Source organism: Candoia aspera, chromosome 1 (assembly GCF_035149785.1).
Source record: "Candoia aspera isolate rCanAsp1 chromosome 1, rCanAsp1.hap2, whole genome shotgun sequence".
Taxonomy (NCBI): Eukaryota; Metazoa; Chordata; class Lepidosauria; order Squamata; family Boidae; genus Candoia; species Candoia aspera.
Genome location: NC_086153.1, coordinates 342,694,060 through 342,719,030, shown reverse-complemented (window position 1 = coordinate 342,719,030; position 24,971 = coordinate 342,694,060). Strand labels below are relative to the sequence as shown.

At 54.9% G+C, this 24,971-nt stretch overlaps 3 protein-coding genes across 3 annotated transcripts; 1 reads left to right on the top strand and 2 right to left on the bottom strand.

Annotated features, from left to right (window-relative positions):
• Positions 1-300: 300 nt before the first annotated feature.
• NDUFA7 (NADH:ubiquinone oxidoreductase subunit A7) lies at positions 301-4,529 on the bottom strand. The gene is made up of 4 exons (XM_063291005.1): positions 4,400-4,529; positions 3,514-3,563; positions 1,650-1,799; positions 301-674 (listed from the first exon to the last, which is right to left on the bottom strand). The coding sequence occupies exons 1-4, from the start codon at positions 4,448-4,450 to the stop codon at positions 578-580; spliced, it is 348 nt and encodes a 115-aa protein (XP_063147075.1). The 5' UTR covers positions 4,451-4,529; the 3' UTR covers positions 301-577.
• Positions 4,530-9,046: 4,517 nt separating this feature from the next.
• On the top strand, positions 9,047-9,610 carry RPS28 (ribosomal protein S28). The gene is made up of 3 exons (XM_063294391.1): positions 9,047-9,197; positions 9,297-9,423; positions 9,496-9,610. The coding sequence occupies exons 1-2, from the start codon at positions 9,111-9,113 to the stop codon at positions 9,417-9,419; spliced, it is 210 nt and encodes a 69-aa protein (XP_063150461.1). The 5' UTR covers positions 9,047-9,110; the 3' UTR covers positions 9,420-9,423; positions 9,496-9,610.
• Positions 9,611-11,615: 2,005 nt separating this feature from the next.
• Positions 11,616-24,249, bottom strand: KANK3 (KN motif and ankyrin repeat domains 3). The gene is made up of 10 exons (XM_063289606.1): positions 24,099-24,249; positions 21,381-23,204; positions 19,851-20,120; positions 19,143-19,530; positions 17,240-17,330; positions 16,654-16,873; positions 15,421-15,563; positions 15,066-15,266; positions 13,463-13,554; positions 11,616-12,226 (listed from the first exon to the last, which is right to left on the bottom strand). The coding sequence occupies exons 1-10, from the start codon at positions 24,133-24,135 to the stop codon at positions 12,214-12,216; spliced, it is 3,279 nt and encodes a 1,092-aa protein (XP_063145676.1). The 5' UTR covers positions 24,136-24,249; the 3' UTR covers positions 11,616-12,213.
• Between the last annotated feature and the right edge of the window lie 722 nt (positions 24,250-24,971).

Here is a 24,971-nt window from a genome sequence, read left to right as displayed (position 1 = left end):
CGGGAAGGGGGCTACCGGCTGCCGCCCCAATCTTGGCTGCTTTCCTCCCGCGATGCAGCTCCGGGAGCTTTTTAGAAGTCTCCAGTTGGCCTTTGCGGGTGGGAGTTTTAATCCGATCCATCTGCACCTCTTCACGTTTACGACCAGTTTGCTGTATTGATATTTTGTCTGCTTTTGTCAGGACCATTATCCATCACATTTGTCAACGCCCCCTCCCAGACCCCCAAATACTTTGGTAGATCAGCTGAATGCGTTGAGACACACACATGGAAAATATATTTATTTAATTACTCTCTTAACCAAAGTTTGTGCCTTCATTTATTCTGACTGCATCTGAGTTAGTAGGTCCAATGTGTGTTCCTCATTTCTTTTCCCAGCCCAACAAGCCCCTAAGACCCTGTACAACTTGAGAACTTGAGTCACATGAGGGACTGCATTTATTTAAATAGCCCAGGAGAAAAAAGTCCTTGTGGCTGCACATATCCAGGCCACTGCTTGTCCCGCCCCACCCGCCGCAGAAGCCGAGACCGGACCGGCTGCTCTGCGGCAGCCCTGCCTGTGCACTGCGGCGGTGGCTTCACAAGTAGGGCTCATCCTTCGACAGCTCCCATTTCCGAGGGGGGTCCCCGGGCGTCACCGGGAACTTCGCCATCGTTGTGACGGAAGAGTCCGAGCTGCGGGTCAGAAACGGGAGAGCTGCACGTTAGGTTGTCTCACGGAGGAAGGCCGTAAACGGGTGTCTGCAATTCCCTGCCAGGACAATGGGCATCTTTGCTGGGGATGATGGGAGTTGTATTCTGAGGTTACCAGGCTGGGGGATGGTTCCTGGGAGGGGTGGAAGGAAGAGGGGTAACTTTCGGTTGATTCATGGGTATCCTGGCCATCAGAAGTTTGGCAGCATCTTTTCACAAAGCTGCTGCCCTTTCATAACATTTGTGAGTTGGAGAAGGTGCTACCAGACTCCTGATTTTTGAATCTGATACACGGCTCTTCCCGTCCTTTTAAGAAGTTGCTGATGTCCCTGTACCACATAAAAATGGCTTTCAAGTCAGGCCTGCTTGATCAAGCTTTCCAAGGAAATATGAAGCATGTGCAAGGCAGGCTGGGCAATTCAATCTCTAATTATGGAAGCCTCTGGGAGAGGGATCTGTTCCCCTCACACCCCCATTCCCCAGGAGCCCATCAGGGCAAGAAAAAGGGGTTCAAGAGGCGTCCCCCCTGCTTCCAGTGAACGAAGCCTTGCCTGCAGGAGAGGAAGCAAAAATCTTTTCCGCCCAAAAGGTCTGAATGCCGCCTTGTGAGAAGAGAAACCTCACAGCCTCTGGGAATCAAGCCCAGCTTGGAGACTTGTTCAGTTCAGGAGCTTGGGGGAAATAGGGACTTTAAACATCAACAAGCACGTTTCTGTGTAACAGGCTTCAGCTCTCAGAACTCTTTGAAAATGCTAAAATATCAAGCGCTTTGGCAGTTCAGCCAGCCAGGCCATTGTTCAGAAGCTGGAAACAACAACAGCAGCTCCGTGGCTGTTTAGCTCAGCTCTGCCTGAAGCTTCCCACGGGAGGAACTTTCCAGGAGGAGGGCTCTTTTGCAAAAAAGGCCGAGCTCAGAAGTCCATCAGATCTCAGCAGGTGTCACCAGAGGGACCATACCTTCCAGCTTCCGCTCCGGGGGCCAACTTTTTCTGGGCTGACATGAGGACAACAGGAGGAAATGCCTCTCGGCGCCCATCTCGCGTGCAGTAGTAGTTGTCTGCAAGCCTGTGGCTGGGGCCAAGAGGGAGGCGGGGCGGTGGCTGTGTCCTACGAGTGAGGAATCGGAAAGAGATGCTCATAAGAAGCCAAAACGGAAAATCCACAAAGACAAGAACCTCTTGAAGAAACGCCCTGGCCCGAGAGGCTAGAAGCAAGAGGCCACATCCTCCCTCCCAAGGCCGCTCCGCATCCTTATTGTATGTGGACAATACTGCAGGGGTCACAAAAGGGACTTCCAAGGAGGGGGCCCAAAAGGTGTCTTGGTCAGACTCAAAACAAGCACAGCTAACCGCTGTTTGTGCCAGGGAGCTCCCCCAACACTATCAGGAGGTGCCAGCGATCAGGGCTGGGACTTTCTCAGGCAAAGCAGATCTCTAGCCTTGAGCTGAGTGGAAGCTGTGCTGCGGGGGTGGGGGGTGCGCCCAAAGCATACAATGATCTTCCAAGTCTTATGAAAGCTGTATGTCTATTATGGCGGGCCCTGACCTTGATGGCCTTTCGGAAGGGCCCAAAGACCTGGCTTTGCCATCAGAGAGTGGTGTGGAGCCCATAAAACGGCTGTACCACTCCTGAAAGGCTGTGATTATATTGTACGGCTTTTGACTGTTGAATTGATTTTAACGTTTGTACTGTTTGTGTGGCTGTCGTAGTTTTTGATGTTTTGGCACTGTTTATGTTTTAACTGTAAGCTGCCCAGAGTCATGAATGTGAGATGGGTGGCAACATAGAATGAATAAATAAATATGGCACCATTTAATTAACAAGAAGGGCACACACAACACCCAGAAAGGCGCACATAACACCTTTGCTACGTGAGCTGCATTGGGTGCCCGTCTGCTTCCGGGTCCAATTCAAGGTGTTGATCATCACCTTTAAAGCCCTACATGGCATGGGACCGGGTTACCTGAGGGACCACCTCTTCCCCACATCATCAGCCCGTCCCACCCGCTCATGCAGAGAGGGCATGCTGGGGACCCCGTCGATAAGAGAATTCCCTCTGGCGGGCTCCAGGAGGTGGGCCTTCTCGGCAGTAGCGCCCGCCCTTTGGAACATCCTGCCCCCGGAGGTGAGATTAGCCCCATCACTCCTGGCCTTCTGGAGGGAATTGAAGACCTGGCTCTGCCACCGGGCTTGGGGCAGGGAGGAGGATCGACACACTTGGGGTTGGCTGGTGCCTTGAAGTGCCCCTCCTACATGATGGTTGAAGAGATCACAGCCATCTGGATTTTATGAGCTGGGGTAGTTAAGAAATTGTTTTGGTTTTTAATGGGATTTTATTGGAATTTTACTGTGTTTTTATTTGAGTTCTTATTGTATATTTATTCTGTGCTGTAAACTGCCCAGAGTCCCTCCGTTTGGAGGAGATGGGCGGTGACAAATTTGATAAACAAACAAACAAACAAACAAACAATGCACCCGTTCCTGCTGGCCTTACAAACCAGTATCTAGAATTTCTTCCCCTGAGAGAGAGATGTACATGACACAGAGAGAGAGAGAACTGGGAGTCTCACATGGAGTGTTCCCCCTTCCTGGAAGGGCTGATCAAAGAAGGGGAAGGACAATTTCACACACACACACACCCCGGGGACAAAAATTCTCTTTGGTTCCAATTGTGCAAAGGATTTTGGGCAAAAGCCACCAGGACTATAAACTGTTTAAAGCAGAAAGGACACTCTTCTTCAGAGGCACTGGCCAATCCATACGCTTAGCTGGAACCCGGGCTGAAGCCTAGCGTTTTCTCTAATGCCATGCACAGAATTACCTCTTCGAGATCTCCGTGTAGCGCAGCTGCAGTTTAGCTTGCAGATCTCGCTGTTGAGAGAGAGAGAGAGAGAGAGAGAGAGAAGCCACTCGTCGGAAGCCACAACATTCCTAACAGCTGTTCACTTGTGAGAATGAAGGCAGGCGCGTGCTCAACCTAAGAATGCTAATATTTTGGTGTAAAGCATGCTTAATCCTGCTCCCCAGCCTGAAAAAACTCCCACAGGGGCTTCCAGATAAGTAAAACCCCATAAACAGCCAGGGTGGGAAGACCGAAACACAAGACCCGGGCACCGGTCCTTCATTACAGAATAGGCGTTAAAGGCATAAAGCCGTCACTCTGGGGACACACACCTTTCTTCCAAACGTCCAGTTCCCAGGTCTTGTGGCCTAGAAACTCAGGCACCCCGAGTTGGGCATGGAGCGGATAAAAACTTGGTCCCTGAATTTGGGAGAGACTAACTTTGCAGAGTGGCTCAGCACACCATCCAGAAGCATTTAACTACATAAACGGGGGTTACACCAGCCCTTCTACACCTGTTTCCCAACCTCAGGAACTTTAAGATGTCTGGACTTCAACTCCCAGAATTCTCCAGCCTGCGGAATTCTGGGAGTTGAAGTCCACACATCTTAAAGCAGCCGAGGTTGGGAAACTCCGTTCTAAGGGTCCAGCTGAAAGACCACCTGCCTTTGCCGCGCGAAAGGGCCCGGGAACTACCAAGCCCAGAAGACCGCGCGCGCGCGCGCTCGGAAAGGGCGGGGCTAAGGAGCGAGGCCCCGCCCCGCTCTCAGGGGTCGGTCGGAATACGCCTCGCGAGCCGGCGGGCGTCTCTCGGCCCTCCGCGGCGGCGGCGGGGACTCCGGCCGGTGCGCCCGCTCGCCCTTACCCCGGACAGCCAGTTGCGGATAAAGCGGACGATGCCTGTGGCCGACGCCATCTTGGCTGAAGGTTGCGCGGTCCGCGGGGTACGCCGGGAAGAGGGGCGGCCGGGCTGAGGGCGCCAGGCCCGTCCCTGATAGGCGGGGTCGCGCGGCATGCCGGGGAGAAGGGCGGAAGAGCCTGCGCGCCCTCGCGTGGCGCATGCTGGGAAGAGGGAAGTCATTCTTTCCTCCTCTCTGATCCCGCCTGCCCTTCGCTGCGGCGGCGAGCAACGTCGTCCAAAGCGCAGTAATGGAAAAGGAAAGAGGAACCCCAAAGAATTAAGCGGGAGAGAGAAGAAAGTGTAGCGAAATGTAGTTTGTACCAACACTGTTTCCTATACTAGTGTTTCTCAACCTCAGCAAATGTGAGATGTATGGACTTCAACTCCCAGAATTCCCTAACCTGGGGAATTCTGGGACTTGATGTCCACACATCTCACAACTGCTGAAGTTGAGAAACACTGGTTTAATGCTTCTTCAGTTGTATCATCTGTGCCCACAGCCTTGCCAATTTCCAACATTCCACAGCAGTGACCATTCCTGACTGCCTTTTCCTGGGCAGGAGCGTTTCTAGCCTTCGCTCAGTTCTGACCTATCAGCCTCCTTCCCAGGCACGCTTCTAAGACTATAAAAAAGAGGTGAAAGAGGAAAAAAGTGGAAACTCTTCCCCCGGGCCTTGGGAGCAAGCATTTTTCCACTCTTGTTCCATCTGGCGACTATGGGGTCTTGTTTGTTGTTGTTTATTCGTTTGGTCGCTTCCGACTCTTCGTGACTTCATGGACCAGCCCACGCCAGAGCTTCCTGTCGGTCGTCAACACCCCCAGCTCCCCCAGGGACAAGTCCGTCACCTCTAGAATGTCATCCGTCCACCTTGCCCTTGGTCGGCCCCTCTTCCTTTTGCCCTCCACTCTCCCTAGCATCAGCATCTTCTCCAGGGTGTCCTGTCTTCTCATTATGTGGCCAAAGTATTTCAGTTTTGCCTTTCATATCACTCCCTCCAGTGAGCAGTCTGGCTTTATTTCCTGGAGGATGGACTGGTTTGATCTTCTTGCAGTCCAAGGCACTCTCAGGATTTTCCTCCAACACCACAGTTCAAAAGCATCGATCTTCCTTCGCTCAGCCTTCCTTATGGTCCAGCTCTCGCAGCCATATGTTACTACGGGGAACACCATTGCTTTAACTATGCGGACCTTTGTTGTCAGTGTGATGTCTCTGCTCTTAACTATTTTATCGAGATTGGTCATTGCTCTTCTCCCAAGGATTAAGCGTCTTCTGATTTCCTGACTGCAGTCAGCATCTGCAGTAATCTTCGCACCTAGAAATACAAAGTCTTTCACTGCCTCTACATTTTCTCCCTCTATTTGCCACTTATCAATCAAGCTGGTTGCCATAATTTTGGTTTTTTTGAGATTTAGCTGCAAGCCAGCTTTTGCACTTTCTTCTTTCACCTTCATCATAAGGCTCCTCAGTTCCTCTTCACTTTCAGCCATCAAAGTGGTATCATCTGCATATCTGAGATTGTTAATGTTTCTTCCAGAGATTTTAACTCCAGCCTTGGATTCCTCAAGACCAGCTTGTCGCATGATGTGTTCTGCATACAAGTTGAATAGGTAGGGTGAGAGGATACAGCCCTGCCGTACTCCTTTCCCAATCTTAAACCAGTCCGTTGTTCCGTGGTCTGTTCTTACTGTTGCTACTTGGTCGTTATACAGATTCTTCAGGAGGCATACAAGATGACTTGGTATCCCCATACCGCTAAGAACTTGCCACAATTTGTTATGGTCCACACAGTCAAAGGCTTTAGAATAGTCAATAAAACAGAAATAGATGTTTTTCTGAAACTCCCTGGCTTTTTCCATTATCCGGCGGATATTGGCAATTTGGTCTCTAGTTCCTCTGCCTTTTCTAAACCCAGCTTGTACATCTGGCAATTCTCGCTCCATGAACTGCTGAAGTCTACCTTGCAGGATCTTGAGCATTACCTTACTGGCATGTGAAATGAGTGCCACTGTTCGATAGCTTGAACATTCTTTAGTGTTGCCCTTTTTGGTATGGGGATATAAGTTGATTTTTTCCAATCTGATGGCCATTCTTGTGTTTTCCAAATTTGCTGGCATATAGCATGCATTACCTTGACAGCATCATCTTGCAAGATTTTGAACAGTTCAGCTGGGATGCCGTCATCTCCTGCTGCCTTGTTATTAGCAATGCTTCTTAAGGCCCACTCAACCTCCCTCTTCAGGATGTCTGGCTCTAGCTCCCTGACCACACCGTCAAAGCTATCCCCAATATTGTTATCCTTCGTATACAGGTCTTCTGTATATTCTTGCCACCTTTTCTTGATCTCTTCTTCTTCTGTTAGGTCCTTGCCATCTTTGTTTTTGATCATACCCATTTTGGCCTGGAATTTACCTCTGATGTTTCTAATTTTCTGGAAGAGGTCTCTTGTCCTTCCTATTCTATTGTCTTCTTCCAGTTCCGCGCATTGCTTGTTTAAAAATAATTCCTTATCTCTTCTGGCTAACCTCTGGAATTTTGCCTTTAATTGGGCATATCTCCCCCTATCACTGTTGCCTTTTGCTTTCCTTCTTTCTTGGGCTACTTCTAGTGTCTCAGCAGACAGCCATTTTGCCTTCTTGGTTTTCTCTTTCTTTGGGATGTATTTTGTAGCCGCCTCCTGAACAATGCTGCCAACTTCTGTCCAGAGTTCTTCCGGGACCCTATCTACTAATTCCAGTCCCTTAAATCGATTCTTCACCTCCACTGCATATTCCTTAGGAATATTAGTGAGCTCATATCTAGCTGATCTGTGGGTCTTCCCTAATCTCTTTAGTCTGATCCTAAATTGTGCAAGAAGAAGTTCGTGATCTGAACTACAGTCAGCTCCAGGTCTTGTTTTTACCGACTGTACAGATGTCCGCCACCTTTGGCTGCAAAGGATGTAGTCAATCTGATTTCGTTGTTGTCCATCTGGTGAAGTCCATGTATAAAGCCGTCTCTTAGGTTGTTGGAAGAGAGTGTTTGTTACGCAGAGTGAGTTGTCTTGGCAAAATTCTATCAGCCTATGTCCTGCTTCGTTTTGTTCTCCCAGGCCATGCTTACCTGTAATTCCAGGTGTCATTTGACTGCCCACCTTAGCATTCCAGTCTCCTGTGATGAAAATAACATCTCTTTTAGGCGTGTCGTCCAGTAGGTGCTGCAGATCCTCATAGAACTGCTCTACTTCAGCTTCTTCAGCATTTGTGGTTGGGGCGTATATTTGGATCACTGTGATGTTAGATGGCTTGCCCTGAATTCGAATTGAGATCATTCTGTCATTTTTTGGATTGTATCCAAGCACTGCTTTAGCCACTTTACTATTAATTATGAAGGCTACTCCATTTCTTCTGTGGTTGTCTTGTCCACAGTAGTAGATCTGGTGGTCATTTGATGTGAAGTGGCCCATTCCAGTCCATTTCAGTTCACTGATGCCCAAAATGTCTATCTTTAATCTTGACATCTCACCAATAACCACACCCAATTTGGCCTGGCTCATAGATCTTACATTCCAGGTTCCAATGGTTTGTTGATCCTCAGAACATCGGATTCTCCGTTCACCACCAGCAGCACCGTTGGCCGCTAGCCGTCCTTTCGGCTTTGAGCCAGCTGCGTCATCACGTCTGGGGCTAGTTGAGCTCATCCTCTGTTCCTCCCCAGTAGCATTTTGACCATCTTCCGACCTGGGGGTCTCATCTTCCGATGGTATACTGACATATCTCTGGTTGTACTGATCCATTTAGTTTTCACGGCAAGAATACTGGGGTGGGTTGCCATTACCTTCCCCAGGGATCGCATTTAGTCTGACCTCTCTGTCATGACCTTCCCGTCTTGGGTGGCCCTTCACGGTTTAGCTCATGGCATCATTGAGGTGCTCAAGCTCCAGCACCACGACAAGGTAACGATCCTTTGCTGAAGGGGGTCTTGTTTGCTTTACGCTTTTTCTCAATTTTACATTTTTGTGTTGTGAGTAGCGGTCTCAGGATCAGCTCCTGGGGGTGGGGCTTAGGAATACCGTTTAGTGAAACAAAACTCTCCCTGCATTCTCTCGCTTCGGTTTTTTCCCGAATAGTGCACCGCTTTTATTGTGATGCAATTGCTTGCGAGGAAGCTGCCCAGAGTTCATTGCAATAAATGTAATACAAGAAAATGTAGTAAATGTGTATGTTCATTTACATTCATTCATTAATGTTCATTTCAAGGAAGCTGGCCATTGCAATAAATGTAATAAATGCAATACATGTAAATAAATAAAAAAATAAATAAGTAAAGCCTCCAGGATCGAGGCCGTGTGTTGGCTGAAATTAATAAAATAAAATAATAAAAAAATAAGACTGGAGGCCCTGGGATAACCTGGGCGCAGGGTTCCACGGCGGGCCCCGTCTCTCTGCTGCCCCCTGCAGCCGTGCGCAGAAGGGCAGCCCGGAGCCGGGAGGGGCGGGGCCGAGCGAGCGAGCGAGGCGAAGGGAGCGCCGCCTGCAAAGAAGGTAAAGGAGGTCTCCCGCGCGGGGCCTGCCGGGAGCGAGGTCCGCCCTGGGCGGGGACGGGACGGCCGTCCTCTCGCGAGGGTTCCTGCCGAGCCTATATAAAGGCGCGGGCCGGGCGCGGGGATCCTCCTCTTCCGCTTCCGCCGCCACAGCCATGGACACCAGCCGCGTGCAGCCCATCAAGCTGGCCCGAGTGACCAAGGTGCTGGGCCGGACCGGCTCGCAGGGACAGTGCACCCAGGTGGGCGCCGCGGCGGAGGGGCGGGGGCTCCGGGGTGGGGTGGTCGAGCCTCCAGCCGCAGCGGCAGTCTGGCCAGCCGCGTGACGCCTCTCCCCGCAGGTGCGCGTGGAGTTCATGGACGACACCAGCCGCTCCATCATCCGCAACGTGAAGGGCCCCGTCCGCGAGGGGGACGTCCTGACGCTGCTGGAGTCGGAGCGCGAGGCCCGCCGGCTGCGCTGAGCCGGTGAGCGGGGATCGGGGCCGGGAGGGAAGGCCCGGCCCGGCCTGGCCCGGCGTGACCGCCTCTTCCCCGCAGGGCGCCGGAGGGCCGCTTCCCGCCTGCCCGCCTGCCTGCCTGCCTGACGGACGGACGGAGCCGACACTGCGCGACGAGCCGCCGGATGCGTTAAAATAAAGGCTTTGGCTCCGTGCCCGGTGCTGCGAGCGGCGCTTCCTGACTGGCGGGGGCGTGGCGGGCCTTGGCTCTCCCTCGCTGCGCGGGGAGCCTGGCCGGGGGACTCTGGGAGCCTCCCAGCGGCGAGGCTGGGGGCGAGGGGAGCCGCGGTCAGGCGACTCGCGGGAGGCCGGATCCCGTCCCAGGGAGGCGGGATGAGAGCGGACTCGAGGTGCCGCAAGGGGCGCAGAGCAGGGGGGCGCATCGGTGGCAGCGGCCGCCCCGGCGGGAAGTGGCGAGGGTCCCGCCAGGGGATGCGGGCGAGGACAGGCTTGCGGGTCAGCATGCCTTTGGCTGCTTTCTGCCGCTCGCCCGCCAGGTTCTTCCCCGCCCAGCCCAGCCCAGCCCAGCCCTCCCCTCTCCGTGGCCCCGGGCTGGATCTCCTGGGGAGTTCGCCACCTCGCTGAAAGGCTCTGGGCAGAACGGTGCGTGGGAACGCCCTTGGGAGAGAGGAGGAAGAGCCTGGATTGCTGTGCTGCTCTGGGCTGAGGCAGATTCTCTCCCAGCTGTTGTGTTAGTTGTATGGCGGAATTCCGCAAATGGGTCCCTTGTACATCTGCTGCTGGTGTTGCAACAACGCTGCAACTGGGTGCTTGGCGTACAGTGGGGTCCCCGGGGGATTGGAGGCCATTCCTTAAACTCCAGGGGTGATTTTCTCCCTCTCTTAGGAAGAGGGGAAGAGACTTGCAAGATTGATGCCAGCCTTGCGAGGTAGTCCAGGCTGGAAGCACACCCAGGAGCACTAGCTCTACCTTTATTTACATTAGCAGAATCTTGCAAGTCTGAAAGTAAAGCCCCCCCCCTTTTATTCTCCCCCAAAACAGGGAGAGTCCCTTCTGACCTACTTTGGCTACCCCTCCTCCTTTGGAAGTGAAGGGAATGGTGCTCAGGAACTCTTCCATGACCCCAGAAATAACGGGTAAATTGCTGTTACCTAAGTTGTGTTTAACCATGAGGAAAAGCTTGCTGATGTTAAAGTATGTTCAGCAGAAGAACAGCCTCTCTGCAGGGTTGTGGGTTCTTCATCTCTGCCTCTCTAGGGTGGCGTGGGTGGCTTAGTGCGGAGGGTTAAACTAGATGATCCTTGGGGTGATTTGCAACTCTACATTTGATCCACCTCCTGATGATGGCTGAAAGAGGCCTCTGACTGTGGGGCTACATCAGACGTCTAAGCTTGACACAGAATTACTCGTTCCTTTGTGTGGCATTTCCCTGCCCAGAGCGTGGCACTTCCCAAGTTTCTCCTTCTGAAAGCTGGGGCGTTTCCTGGGCCTTGATGGGGCAGGATCTGTTGAGACACTGGCACCTTCAGACCACATTAGTCTACAGCACCAAAAAATCATTTGGTGGTGCCTTTTCTGACTAACATGTTATTAAAAGGCATAGACTCACAAAAACTTCTACCTTTTAATAACATTTATTAGCTGGAGAGGGTGCTGCTAGATCACTCCTCATTTTGACACATTCAGGTAGCGCTGCCCTCTCCAACCAGGTGCTCTCCGGAAGTGCTGGCTTACAGCCTCTGGGGCTGCCAACACATCTAGAGGCACCAGTCTGGGAAGGCGTGGACTGCTGCTTGTACCAGCAGCGTGTGCTTGTGGGACATCAGATCTTTACAAATTGTGTCTTGCTCGGTGGGTCTCTCTGGTGGAAGGGCTGGGGTTGTGTGCGCACGCAGATAGGTGGTGCACTTTGGGGTAAAAGTTGAGGCCTTCTGTGGTAGGGTGCGAATTTGGCCTCTGTAAGTTGCAAAGTTTCCATTTGAAATGGCAGAATCGTGTGAACGTGGGCTTACGGCGGTCACCTTGTCACCCATTCTGCCGAGAATTACCCCAGTGGAGCAAGTTTTGACTTTCACCACACTCCGGCCTGGTTCATTCGAAAATTGTCACAGTGAGCACCCCTCTCTTTGCTCTGTTAATGTGAGCATGAATAGTCTTGGCGAGGCTGGGGTCATCCTTAAAAATAAGACCCAGCACCAATGTGAATCTTAATACTTTATGGAAAACAGCCTGTGGTGAGTTCTCTGGAATGTGCAGCAGGCACAGTCCTGCTCTCTTCCTTCCAAATTTTGCTCTGGAATTGTGACACAGAGGAGTCAAGTGTTACGGGACTTTATTCTAGCGAGATAAAGCTTCGGATAGGTGGCGTCTAGGCTTCATCGAGCACTCCGCCCTCTTGCTATTTTTTATTACAGTTGGGGGTTTGTCGGGCAGGACGCTTGCCGGGGAGAGGTCTTTGCCCCCGCCCTGGCCGTACAGGTTCTGTCCATGTGCAGAAAATGACACGCGGTGAGTCTTTTCTACAATAAAGACAGGTCATAGCTTTTCCCTGATCACTTCCTGTTGGTGGAACTGAGGATGCTGGGAGAGGGCGTCAGGTTCGCTAGGTGGCTGACAATAGTAGAACGGGCCCGGCAGGAGCCTCACCCAGACAGCTTCCCAGCGGCAGGGGCGCGTGGTGGTGCAGGCAGGATCTCCTGGGCTTCTCTCTTTGGTCGCACGTCCTTCTGGCCGGGGAGGCAGCTGCAGACAGGGCGATTCGAGCACTGGAGCGGCCTGTGATCGTGGCTGAATACGGTCACAGTCCCGGCCTGTGAAAATGAACGAAAGCAATTGCTGAAGAGACTGCAGACCCCGCTCCCTCTTTGAATTGTAAAGGCCTTCCCTGTCTTAGGGAGTTTTTGCAGGCTGGTTAGTGTCCCCCCTGCGTCTTGAGCTGGAAGGGATGGCATTCAGGGTTTGCTCCCCCCTCTGCCCCCCGCCCCCTGGCAAAGGAAACCTTTCCTCGCAGGGGTGTACGTGGCGTTCTGCTCCCAGTACTCCTGAGCCGGCCTTCCCGTTGCCAAGAATAGCCCACCCTTCTGTTGGCAGAAAAGACATGGGCGTGGAGGAGGGGAGGGCGTTTTTTGACAAGCCTCCTGCGTTCTGGCAGCTCAGCTGATGGCCTGCTCGCAAATGCTGTGTCTGCCTGACAGAGGTGGGTGTCTCCAGGCAGAGGTGATTGTGCTAAACTCCATGGGAACTCAGCCCCCGCCCTGAACCCTGGCTGTGTAGGCCACTGGTCTGAGTACCAGCAAGCAGAAGCGTCCCAGCAGCGAGAGTGGGCTGGTCGCCTTTCAGCGTCGTTCAGGTTGCTCTGGGTAGACTGGAGCAAAAGCCGGGGTGCTGGGAGCCTTCCCTCTTTGGAGCAAGGGAGGGCGCTGCCCCAGAGCCTGCCCTTGCTGTCCTGTTCCTCGTGCTTTTCACTGAGCTTGTCTTTGCTCAGACTGGATTCCAGCAAATCAGGCCAAAGAGGGGGTGGCTTGCTATGCAAGCCCAGTCGGTGCAGCCCCTCCCCCAGTCAGCTTTGGGTGGGTTTTCATCCCAAAAGGCTGCCTGAGGAAGGGTGAGAGTGCCCTGCCTGGAAGAGCAAAGCCTCTGTGGCAAAGCTCATGGGCAAGGCCTGGCAGCCACAGATACACCTTGTGAGCCCTGATGGCTGCAGGTCGTCCAGCCGACGGGGAAGAGACCGCGGATGCCAGGAAGCTCTATAAATGCGTTCAGTTAAGTAACTCAGCAAGACCGGAGGAGGCAGGTGGGAGTTTGCGTTCCCCAAGACAGCAGCCTTTGACCTGGTCTGTGCGATCATGCCCTGCCAGAAATAAGCTGGGGCTGAGTGCTCGCCCGCTTGTGTCTGTTGTGGAAACCTGGCCTTTGTTTCCCTGCGCAGGCTGAAACCGAAATGCTGACCTCTTCCTGCTGACAGATCTTAGTCCCAGGCAAACGAAGAGAGGCCCCCTGCGCTGGCTGGTTGGGGGGTGGGCACTGGGCAAAGGGGGCGCACTCACCCGACTGCCGACTGCGTGCGGTGGGCGGATATCAGAGCCGCGATGTCGTGATGTCCGCCCTCCAAGGCGATGGCTGCGGCATCGTTCCCGTCCTGTAAGAGTTTCAGAGAAGTCCAGCGGCTGTTGGACTGCCAGGAGCAGCCCTTTTAAGTCCCACATCTCAAAAAAATCAAGAGGAGCCTGGTAGCGTCTTCTCCAACTTGCAGATTTTATTAATGGCAGATGCTTTCGTCAGTTGCTGCTAAAGCTGCTCTAGTGATCTGGTGAAGATAGCTGCAGCTCACAAAAGCTGCTGCCTCATACAGGTGGTCCTCAACTTACGACCATTCATTTAGCGACCATTCAAAGTTACAATGGCACTGAAAAAAATGACTTACGACCAGTCCTAGCTCTTAAGACTGTTGGCAGCGTTCCAGAGTCACGTGATTGCCGTTTATAACCTTCCCAGCCAGCTTCCAACAAGCTAAGTCAATGGGGGAAGCCGGATTTGCTTAACTCCACATGATTCACTTAACGACGGCCAAAAAAAGGTCTTAAAATTGGGCGTGACTCGCTTAAGCACCTCACTTAGAGTTCCAGTCCCAATTGTGACAAGTGAAGGACTACCTGTAGTAATATTTTGTGAATTAGAAAAGGTATTATCGGACCCCTTCTAATGTTTACTATTCTAGACTAGCACAGCTTCCCTCCCACAATGCCTCCAAAGAAACTCAAGACAATTAGAATTGGTGAAAGGAGAGCTACTTGCTTAAAACTGAATCAAACAGCCCAGAGATAGTTTGGGTTGCCTCTGTTCATCTGATCCTCCATCAATAAACTCCTGTGAAAATGCTAAAAAAATTAATTTTCCTGATTCTGCTGTTTAATATTTGAATCTCAAATTTGGAATGTCTACAGTTTTAATGACCTTCAGGCATTTGAGGTGATTATCATTTCCTTCCCAGATTGTGCTTGGCGAGGTGGAGTGCTGGGCTGGATCGTGGCTGTGGGGTCTTTGCTGCAAGGTTTTGCCCACAGGCAGGATAGAAGCAGGTTAAAAGGGGCTCTTGAAACAACTACATTTGCGTCACATGAGAGTTTGCTGTGGAATCAGGGAGCATGAAATAGCACCGTGGCCAGCAGGGAATGCACCAAAATCTGCAGCAAACTCAGTTCCCAGATCTTAAAGGGGAGAAACCAGCAAGGAGTCCTTTTGTAAGAGTTCAGCTTTGGAATTAATACCAAAACGATTTTGGAAAGAAAATTAGGAGACAAAAAGCAAACAAACCCAAAATGCGATGTAGAAAACTTAGGAAATCTGCTTTTTACAAAAACGATCCATCGGGCACTTTCCCTGTCATGCAGCTTGTTTTATTTTTTAAAAACTTTTTAAAAAATCACGAAATTAGGCTCCAAATTGGCAGGAAGAGAAGGGCCCAAGATAAACGCCACTGTTACACGTGCTGCTTGCTCAAAGACCAGCAGTTTGGAGGGTAAGAGAGGAAGGCAACATTTATTGAGTTTGTTAGGTTTGGGGGAGCCTCATTTGGGTATATTGCAATACTGAGGACTAGAAGCTTGGATGGGCCCAACTAGACGCGACATTTCTGGGACAGCGACTTACGTGATCCACAATGGACGTGTTGCAGGCTGGCTGAGTCAAAAGCAGCTGCACGGTTTCTACCCGTCCGTGCTCACAGGCGCACATGAGCGCAGTAGAGCCCTCCTCGTCCTGCAGGTTGACGTCTGCCCCGCAGGCCAGCAGTGCTTCCACCATCTCTCGCCTTCCGTGGCTGACCGCGAGCATCAGTGCCGTCTGGCCAGCCTGCAACCCCAGTGAAAAAGCACAGGCGGACTTTGTTTCCAGAGAGTGCTTCTGAGCATGCCCGGAGCACCCCTGCTTGCTTTCTTCCCAATGAGCCACTGTCCAGCCCCAGAGGGAGGGGTGAGCTGCATCACCCCCCGCCCAAGGTGCCTACTTGGCTGGCCTTGGCGTTGACATTGCCCATGTCAAAGAGATGCCGGACCACGGCCATGTCATCTTCCCGCTCCATCGTCGCCAGCGCGGCCAACATCAGGGCCGTATAGCCTGCCTTGTTCTGGTGGTTGACGTGGCAGACGCCTTGTGGTGGGGGGAGAAATCAGTGGTGAGGACACGAGGGAGCGCAAGCCACCCCCAATCCCGAGTGGGCTGCCTTGTCTCAGTGACCCAACAGGTGGGCACAAAGGTGAGGAAGGCAGAGATGCCGCCAAACTAACTGGGAATGGTCTGTCCAGGCCAGGCTGGCGAAAAGGGGCTGTTGGGAGTCATCTGTTCCAGTCCATTTAGGGGCCAATCCAAAACGTGGGGCTGATTTTGTGCACTTGCCTTTGGAGAGCCACACGCAGGGCAGATTGGAGGAGGAGGGCCCTCTCTGCCTTAGGCACTGCCTGGGGAATGCTGTCCCCAGGGTGACACCTCTGCCCCCCCACCAGCCCCTTATGCAGCCCCAGGGAAAGACAACGGCCCCCTCCTTCCTAGCCCTGTATGGGCATCGATAGATTTAATGTCTGCTCCTCCCATCCTTCCTGTGCTGCTCCTCTGTGTTACATTGGTTTTACTCTCCTAAGTAAATTTGTCATCTTGGACCTGAGAACTTCAGTGAGTTGGGCTAGAAAAAAGATGCATGAATAATAAGCAATACTGGCTGGAGAAGTTGCAAACCTGGCCTGGAACCTTCTGGGTGCAAAGCACATGACTCAGCTCAGCTGGCTATGGTCCTAACAAAGCAAGGTTCCAGTCCTCCTGGTTTTTCAAAAAACAAAAGCTGCTTTGAATAGAAAAGAAGGTGTACGAACTGGGCTTGGCTGCTCCCCATCCGCCACTAAGGTTCTCCTCTACCTCTCTGAGAAAATAGGCACCCAAAATACTGCCGGGGGAGGGGATGAAGCAGAGCAGAGGGTGGGCAGAGTCTCCCTGTAGCTGTTTCCACAACTCCCTTAAGCCGGTGACTCAGACCACAGGCTGCCATATGAACCGGAGAGAACTTCAAAGAGGGGCTGGAGGGTCCTCTCAGGGACGCTCTGCAGGATCCTGCTTTGCGAGGGATGCTGGGTGGGCCATTGCTGCCCCGCCCCCAGCAGGGCCCAGACCGCCCGGCCGTGGCCCGAAGAACCAGGGTTCTCTCCCCTCCTCCCCAAGCCCCATGAACGTGCCAGCGTCGCCCCGTCACCTGTGTCTAGCAGGAGCCGGACAATGTCGAAGTTGGAGTGGGAGACGCTGTAGTGGAGCGCCATGTTCCCGTTGCCGTCAGAGAGGTTGATGATATGTGCCAGCAGTCCTGGGGAGAGTTCGGCAAAAGCCCGCAGGTACTTCGCTACCTTGCTGGCCCGGGAGGCCTTCTGGCTGGACACCCGGAACCACTCCTGCAGGACCAGGCCGGTGCTGGAGAGCTGGAAACCGGAGGGGAAGTGATGGTGTGACCCCTCGGCCCCCACTTTGCTGGCCCCCTCCTCTGTCTGAGGCATGGGAGACCTGGGCGGGGGTTTTGGCTTCTGGGGCCCTGTTCGGGCCCAGAGGCTGGGGATCGAGAGGGGGTCTCATGGGCCAGAAACCCCCTGCACGCCTGGGTTGGCCAGCCAAGTTTGTGGGCAAAGCAATCCTAGGACGACCAGTATGAAAACCGGGGGAAGCAGATGAATGATGCTGTGACGCACGGGAGGCCACCTAGCTCCTGCTGGGCACCGAGGAAAGACCCAATGCCTCCTGGCTGTTCCTCCTCCCACGTGCCCAAAGGGCCGGCTCCCGCTGTTACTCACCAGCTCCTTGCTCTTTGGGGCCGCTCTGCTGTGGCCCAGATGGGTCCGCACCGCCAGGCAGGCCTCTCTCATCCAAGGGCTCAGCTCAAACCTGCGGGGAGGCCGATCAGGGTCAGCCAGCCAAGTGGCCCCTCGGGGGATGCAGACGCATCCCGTCCTGCATGGCTGGCGGCTGGGATCTCAAGAGGGGCTTGCAGAACCAGGTGGTTTCCATTTCCAGCTTAACGGCTCCGATTCGGGCCAGCACCTTCCAAGTACGCGCCTTCGCTGCCTGCCTGAGTGCACCCCCAGAAGGCCCTTGAGTGCAGCCTCTGGCTTTCTGGGGGAGCCACAGGGGGGGCCTCCAGTTTTCTGATCTCCTATAAGCTAGTGTCTTCCCATTCTGCTTTCTGGAGATGCCAAGGGTTGCAATGCGCTAGACTGCTCTCTAGATTTTAGTTCAGATTATTAAATATCCAGAGTGGGACAGGAAGCACATCAGGACCTCATTCGGCTTTTCCAGGCAGCCCTTCCGACGGAATGGGTCCAAACCAGCTCTTCTATCATCTGGTCAGTTTCCAGGTGAAACCAACGTTCTTTACAGGTCAGCCACAAACCACCTCCTTATGCAGAGGATGGGAAAGTGATGGGAGAGTAAAAATGTGCAGACCCTTGCTGGGGAGGGGGGCTACCTGGGTGGAAAAAGAGGCTGTTAGGGATACCTGAGACGGGCAAAGAGGGAACCTCTTTCAGGCCCAGCACAGGATCAACTTCTCCCTGGACTGGCTGTGAAACGGGCAGCTGGATTTTACGCAAGGCCCTTGTGATGTGTAAGTGGCTAAACTCCCACCAGCAAGCCGGTATCCCTGCATGCAGACTTGAGGCAAGAGGGGTTCAAGAACTGGAGCATCTAGCTAAGCCGGCTCATACTTGACTAGTATGTGGATGGAAGACCACCAGGAAACCCTGGGGTTGATTATATCAGAAAGCCGAAAAAACATCCAGTTGTAAGCTACTTCTTGGCCACTGCCAACCTGGGTATGTTCAGCTTAATTTGAGGGAGGTGTCACCTGTGTCTCCTCCCCAGGAGATACCGTGGTGTGTGTGCACATCTCAAAAAAATTAGCAACTCTGTGACTGTTGGCTCCAGCAGACACCCCTGGTTCTCCCTGATAACTTACTTATATTAAGGACTTTGCTAATGCAGCTCAACTCGTAATTCACGATTTAGTCACCGTTTATGACTTTTCATTTGTTCGTTTTGGTGTTCGGCATGCCGATGTTCTGGGGCTGAGTTTAAGCAGTGGGTAAAGCCAGAACGCCTTCGGCCTCCCTCCCCACAACAGACTGGCTGCCCCGATGCCCTCGGCCGCACCCAACAACCCGTTGATCCGGAAGCAGGGAGGCTGCATTTTGGGAAGTCCAAGGTGGGCTGCCACGCTGAAAGGGCTGCGTTGGGGAGGTGAACACCGCTGGCTGGTTGTGCCTTGGGAATCTCGTTGCCCCAGGGAACGTTTCCCCGTGCTGGCTGGGGAATTCTGGGGGTTGAAGTCCACACATCTTAAAGTTGCTGAGGTCTGGGTGGGGACGGGGGAGTGGCTGGCTGCCCTGTGAAGCAGCCCAGCCAAGCACAGCTGCACTGAGGGAGGACGTGTGTCCCACGGGCCACTTCTCTGCATTCAGCCTCAGCAGCATCCCCTGCAGTTTGATGCACCCATTTCACAGAACGGAGGGACTGAGGCCGGAAGGAGAACACACCTGTGGTTTAGGAAGGGGGAGGACTGAAGCTGCACCTTCCACGTCAAAGCCCACGTGCACCGCAGAGGGTGGTGTGTGTGTGTGTGTGTGGGGGAGAATCCAGGCCGCTCCCTGCAAGGAAGGTCCGGAAGGGGCTGGGGTCCTTCACTGTGGGAGATGCGCTCACCTCTCCTTGATGTGGGGAGCAGCTGCTTCCTGGCCGGTGGCGTCTTCGGGGTCTGGGCTCGCCCTTGGGTGGTCCGGTGCTGCCTCTGGGACTGGGGTCCCCTCGTCATCCTCGCTGCTGCAGCTGACATCAGGGCTGGTGGCAACACCCTCCAAGTCACTGGACCTGCTGACTGTCTCGCTGAAGGAGCTGCAGAGAGACCCCTCCCCTGGGGACCCCTCCTCCTCCTCCTCTTCCTCCTCTTCCTCCTCACTAGAGGTGCTCTCATACCTGCCACAAGAGAAGGCATCAGGGGAAAGCCAGCGCCAGGTGCCAGTGGCCAGTGCCCTCAGGTACCTGCCTACCTGCCAAGGCCCCAGATGTGATCCCAGGCTGGCAGCTGTCTCCCCAGTCCATCACTTCTGAGGGCTGAGCAGGCAGGTATCAAGCTACCCCAAACCTGTCTAGGGCCCCCCATCCCATCAAAAAGACCCACAGAGCCCCACAAGCAGGGCAGGGAGGCCAAAGCCCCCTCCCCGCACCAATGCTCTCACACAGGTGACTGCTCCCGAACAGGGAGGCTCTGTTCAGCTGCCAAGTGCCCCGCTGTGGGCAGAGCTGTGTTCCTAGGCTTGGTTCTGCCCCATCTCACTCCCCTGGTGCCTCCCGCGTGAAGGGCCCAGGCTTGTGTTCCGGATGCGCGTCCTGCCTCTTGGCGGAAGTGCTAACGTGCTGGACATGGAGCCAAGCGGGTAGCAAGTCCCCCTCCCCCATGAAACTGAGCTTCTGAGGAGGAGGGAAGCGGGACCAACAGCCATCTCCCCCCCCCCTGCAGGGGGCCACGCAGTCGCCCTCTGTCCCGGCTTTTTCTCCCGCCAGAGATGACCGGTTCGTACTCGCCATTCAGGAGGCCCACAAACTGGAGGGTCTTCTTCCCGTGGCCCCCTGCCTCTGCCTCAGCCGGGCTGTCCAGCCGCTTCATGATTGACTTCAGGGCGCCTGCAAAGGAAGGAGGGGCAGAGGGGGGTGGGCTTGGGTGGAGCAGCCTCGGGGGGGGGGGGGGAGAGGGCCTTCCAGGATGAGGATGTGACTGTGTTATGACCAGCTTTATACCCTGCTGTTATTTCATAAAACTCGAGGCAGCACCTATAATGCTCCTGCCTCCTCTTTTCCCCACACCAACAGCCCTGCAAGGGAGGGGGAGGGGGGGACTGGCCCAAAGCCCCCAGCCGGCTTCATGGCTAAGGCAGGGCTGGGGCTCACCCTCTCCTGGCTCCTGGGCCAGCACCTTCACCACTACCCCAAACAGGCTCGCCATCTTTCCAGGAGACCGAGGGCAGGCAGCTGCGGTGCATGGCCCGCCTCCCCACAGAAGACACCATTCCACTCCCCCCCCCTTTATTCTGGAGTGGAGACTGGGGGGGCAAGCCTTGCAGGCAGAGAGGCCTTGGCCCCGAGTTTGTCCCAAAGCCCCAGGGGATCCTTGTGGTGCTGCAGCCACCCAAGGAGAAAAGGGGGAGGGGGGCTAGTCCTCCTCCCAACTCCAAGACTGACACCCAGGATTGCCTTTGCACGAGGCACCACACTGGGCCCCTTGTAACTGGATTCCAAACGGTGCCGGGATGCTTCGGTTTGGGATCCCCGGCCCAAACACTCCCTCCTGGCTCTGCGACTCTGCACTTGGGGCCACAAGGGGTCAGTCCAGGGGTCCCCAGCCATGGGCCCCTGGGAGATCCTGGGCGCTCCTTCTGAGCTTAGCAGGGCTCCCGCGAGGGTTGCCTCGGCTCGGTTACAGGTTGGCTTCTCCTGCGGCTCCCGCTGAGGCTGCGTGCCCAAGGGGTTGTGGCCACGAACAGAGCCAGACTGAAAACCCCCCAGAGGCCGTATGGGCAGTGATGCCAGACACACTGGAGCTTTCTTGTCCTCCCCCCACACCCTCGTGCGGTGTGCTGCCAAAGTGCTGAACTGCACTGAGTGCACTGAAGCACACCAGGCGCTTTTCTGTAACGCCGGAGGCACTCTGGCCCACATGGAAGGGGCTCCTAATAGGAGGCGGGGCCCTTCTCCTGAGCCCGGGTGTGTGTGGAATGGCTGGGGTCTCTGTGGGGAGGAAAGCTGCTTCCCCGCCTCTTCAGGGGCACCGGGAGAGGTCTGCAAGCTACGTTGTGAAAGTGCGCGCCTTGAGAGAGCCTCAGTTCACGTGGGACGGGGCTTGGACGGCTTGGCCTTTGTGTGCTGCGTGCGACAGGTGGCACTCACCAGCCCCCTCCACCACGTCTGGCTCACGGCTTTCCTTCCCACCCGTTCCCGGGGACGAAGACGGCCCAGGATCCGGTTCTCCCTCTGTGGTCTGCAAAGGCAGCTGGACCGGTGTCCCCTCCCTGCCGCCTATTGGCTTCCCGGGCTTGGCATCTTCTGACCCGGACCCCTCCCTGGCTGTGCCGCGATCAGCTGTAGCTCCCGTGGATTTGTTTTGCCATTTCTGGCCTTTGTGCTCTGTCCCTGGTTGGATCTGCAAGGCTCTCCGTCGTGAGTCCGTTGCGGAGCCTGCTTCTGTGCAAACCTTCTCCTGCAAGTCGCAGCCGACTCCTACGTGCACCACCGGCAGGGAGCTTTGGGCGCTCGCCTCCACCGTTGCGACGTGGCTGCCCACGGCCTGGCAGCGAGTGGGTGGAATGGCCTCCACACAGGCTTCAGCTGTCTCCGGACAGGCCAGGGTCGCCCTGCTGACCAGGCCGCCTGGCCGGCGGGCACAAACCTCCACCCGCAGTTCCTCCAGCTCCTCAGTGGCCTCTCTCAGGTGCCCCTCCAGCATGGCGATCACTTCGCGCTGGTGCCGGACCTCATCTTGCAGCAGCCGTATTTCCTCCTCAGCCTCCGAGGAAACCCCGAGGAAGGACTCCATCACCCACACCTCTGCGTCGTGGGTCTCCGTCTCGCACCCCACGGCTACCTCTTGGCATGGCCTTTGGCTCCGGTAGTAGAAGACGGCCTCGCTCATGTCCACCTCCTCCCCGACGCCGATGGACCTCTTGCCGGGCTCTTCCACTTTTGGGGGGCGGGTCCCTCCTCTGCTTTTCCTGGCCCTCTCCGAGCCAGACAGCCTCTCAGTCAGTTTCTTCAGCTCCACGATCTTCCTCGGCCTCCCTCTGGCTGGCTCGCCATCGCCGTCACCCTCACTCTCAGGGCGGGCCTCCCGGTGGCCCTGGGCCCGCGCTGTGTCTGGACCGGCAGCCCTGCCTTGGGGAGGCCTCGGGGGGAAGTGGAAGACCCCGGGCTCCCCACCTTCAGGCCTCCCCCCCAAGCTGGCTGCCAGCTGCTCCCTCTCTTGCTTCAGCCGGCAGATCTCTTCTTCCAGGAGGGGGACCATCTTCACCTGCTCCTCCAGCTCCTTCAGCTGCCTGAGGGCAGCGGCCATCTGCTCCCGGACGTGATGGAGGTGTGCAGGGCTCACCGTGGAAACTGGGGTGCTCCTCCCTGAATTGGGCAGGCTGGCCCGCGGGGGGTCGGCCTGGCTCTCCCCTGCCAGAGGGGAAACAGAGCGAGGGGGGTGCACGCCGTCTCGGGAGGTCTCAGTGGCCGTCCTCTTGAGCCCCGCTGCAGCCCCTGCCCCGGTCAGCAGACCAAGCTGCGCCTCTTCCAGCCTCCTGCTGGTCTCCAGCAAGGTTGTCTCCACCCGGGCGCCCCTCGCCACTGCAGAGTCGGGGGAAGGCGGCAGGGGGAGCTGGACGGTAGGCGCAGGAGAGGGCGGGAGGGAGACCCCTTTGCTTGCGGGCTCCATGGTCTCGGAGGAGCTGGTTCGGGGCCGTGGGGAGGCTGGCTTCCCATCCTCGCTGGTCGTGGACGAGAGGGACTCGGTGGAGGCCCAGCCCCCCGCTTGACTGGGGGAGAAGCTTGGGGCTTGTTTGGACCCCTTAACTTTGCGATGCAGCGGCAGCCTCCGGAGGGTTTGGCCCCTCTCAATGTCGTCCACGTACTTGAGGAAATCTAGATCCAGCAGGAAACCATAGGGGGTCTCCACTGAGTAAGGCATCTTCTCCCTGCCCCCGTCCGGATCCTGGTGCAAGAGAGGGCGAGCCAAATCTGAAAGCCAAAAGGGGACAGTGTGGATGCTCAGAGGCACCTGTATCTCATGTCTCAGAGGGGAGACCCCTGTTGTCCTGAGGACTCCGGATGGCCCCCCTGGGAGCTCCTTCCCCCCCTGCTCCCTCCCCCTCGAGTTACCAGCTCCTTTCTGCCTCCCAGGTCACCTGGGTTCAGAAGTGCCAAAGACGCAGGAACCAAGCACTGACCAAGACTGATTTAGGGACTGGGGTCCCCCAGCAGACTAAAGGGCTGCATTCCCATAATCTGCATGGCCAAGATGAATGTGCCATTTTAGGACTCCAGGTGAGAACACACATCCTGCAGAGACAAGGGCTGGGCTGGGTTCCCACAGCCAACTGACCCACAGATGACCAAACTTGCCTCCTATTTCAACCAGTTCTTTAGACAAATGCATGGAAGCTGTATACTTTATTCTTCTGGGATGATGCCCTATGATGGAAGGCTTGGGTTCAGATGCCTAGGGGGTTTGCCAAGAAAGTCAAGATGTAATCAAAGCCCCACCCCCTTTTTTACAGCACATGCCTGCCCACCTCCCTTGCTGTTGGCTGAGCCCTGACGAAGCCAGCTGGCAAAGCCCCCCTTGGCAGGACAGGTCCACCAAGGACCTTTCCCACTCCATTATTGCTAGATTCCAAGTTTTTGGAGAGGATAACCCAGTGGCTAATTTTTCACTCTTCTCTTCCTCCTCCTTTCTCTCTCTCTCTCTCTTATAAAAAAAGAATGCTGGTGCATCTGTTCAGAGGCCGTTCTACCCAGCCTCCTAAAGTTAGGGCCGGATTTGGTTATGCCTTTCACTGACAAAGAAAAGCCACTCTGAATATACTCAGGACTATTCTTTTGAAATCTTCACCATCCACAGTTCCTTGTTACCTGTAGAGCTGCGGTCCAGGTGTGGCACCTGGGCCATTTCTGCTTCCGGGGCCCCCCCAAGCCAAGCTGCCACCGAGGGTTGTGGGAACCTGGGGAGAAAGAAAGTCAGAGCTGAAAAGTTGTTTCTTGGCTGGCCCTTTGGCAACCAAACTCCCCTTGCATGGATGCTTCTAGTAGACCTGATTTTCCAGATGTTCTCCCCAGTCCCAAAATGTTATCTGAGAGCTGGAGAAATTCAGGAGAAGGCAGCTCCCCACCCCCCCAAGTATCTTATGAGGCCAGGTTACGGTGCTTTGAAGTGCTGCACCCTAGGGAAAAAAATGAGTGAGATGGAGCCCAGCTTGCCCTCAGATTGAGGCTGAGATGGAGGGTGTGTCCAGATGGTGTGTCCCCAGTCTAGCTTGATTCTTGATGACAAACAGGGCCTCTGTACAAGTGGGGAGGGGTCAAAAACATCAAGCCGGTGGCTATGACTGTGCCACTGAAGCTGCGCCCTTTTTAAAAGCACACATTGTATACACAGCACATGCAAAACGGGGGCCTGGCCCCTCTTTTGACCACCTGATGACAATTCAGGCAGGGCTTTTTGCAACACAGAGACAGGGCTGTCTGCAGGGTGCGGTCCAAAAGGTCAAGAGGGTGGCTGCAACAGTGCAATTGAAGCTCCATCCGTCTTGTGTGTGTGTGTCACAGCAAATGAACAGAGCTTCAATCCCATTGCCATCACCGCATTGACTTTCTGGATCCCACCGTGGGACTCCCCTGAGAACAAAAGACGGGGAGCTGTGGTTGATCAGCAGCTGAATATGAGTCATCGGCATCACCGAGTCTACACAGGAGGCCAAGGCCAAGCTGGATCAAAGGAAGAATCAC

Excerpts from the sequence above, each read along its gene's own strand:
- NDUFA7 (XM_063291005.1), bottom strand. The coding sequence starts at position 4,450 with ATGGCGTCGGCCACAGGCATCGTCCGCTTTATCCGCAACTGGCTGTCC. Across the intron at positions 3,564-4,399 it reads TCCGCAACTGGCTGTCCGGG|CGAGATCTGCAAGCTAAACT; the intron begins GTAAGGGCGAGC and ends CTCTCTCAACAG. Across the intron at positions 675-1,649 it reads CCCGGAGCGGAAGCTGGAAG|CTCGGACTCTTCCGTCACAA; the intron begins GTATGGTCCCTC and ends TCTGACCCGCAG.
- KANK3 (XM_063289606.1), bottom strand. The coding sequence starts at position 24,135 with ATGGCCCAGGTGCCACACCTGGACCGCAGCTCTACAG. Across the intron at positions 20,121-21,380 it reads AGACGTGGTGGAGGGGGCTG|GCGCCCTGAAGTCAATCATG; the intron begins GTGAGTGCCACC and ends CTTCCTTTGCAG. Across the intron at positions 15,564-16,653 it reads CCGGCTCCTGCTAGACACAG|GCGTCTGCCACGTCAACCAC; the intron begins GTGACGGGGCGA and ends CCCCACCACAAG.
- RPS28 (XM_063294391.1), top strand. The coding sequence starts at position 9,111 with ATGGACACCAGCCGCGTGCAGCCCATCAAGCTGGCCCGAGTGACCAAG. Across the intron at positions 9,198-9,296 it reads CGCAGGGACAGTGCACCCAG|GTGCGCGTGGAGTTCATGGA; the intron begins GTGGGCGCCGCG and ends CTCTCCCCGCAG.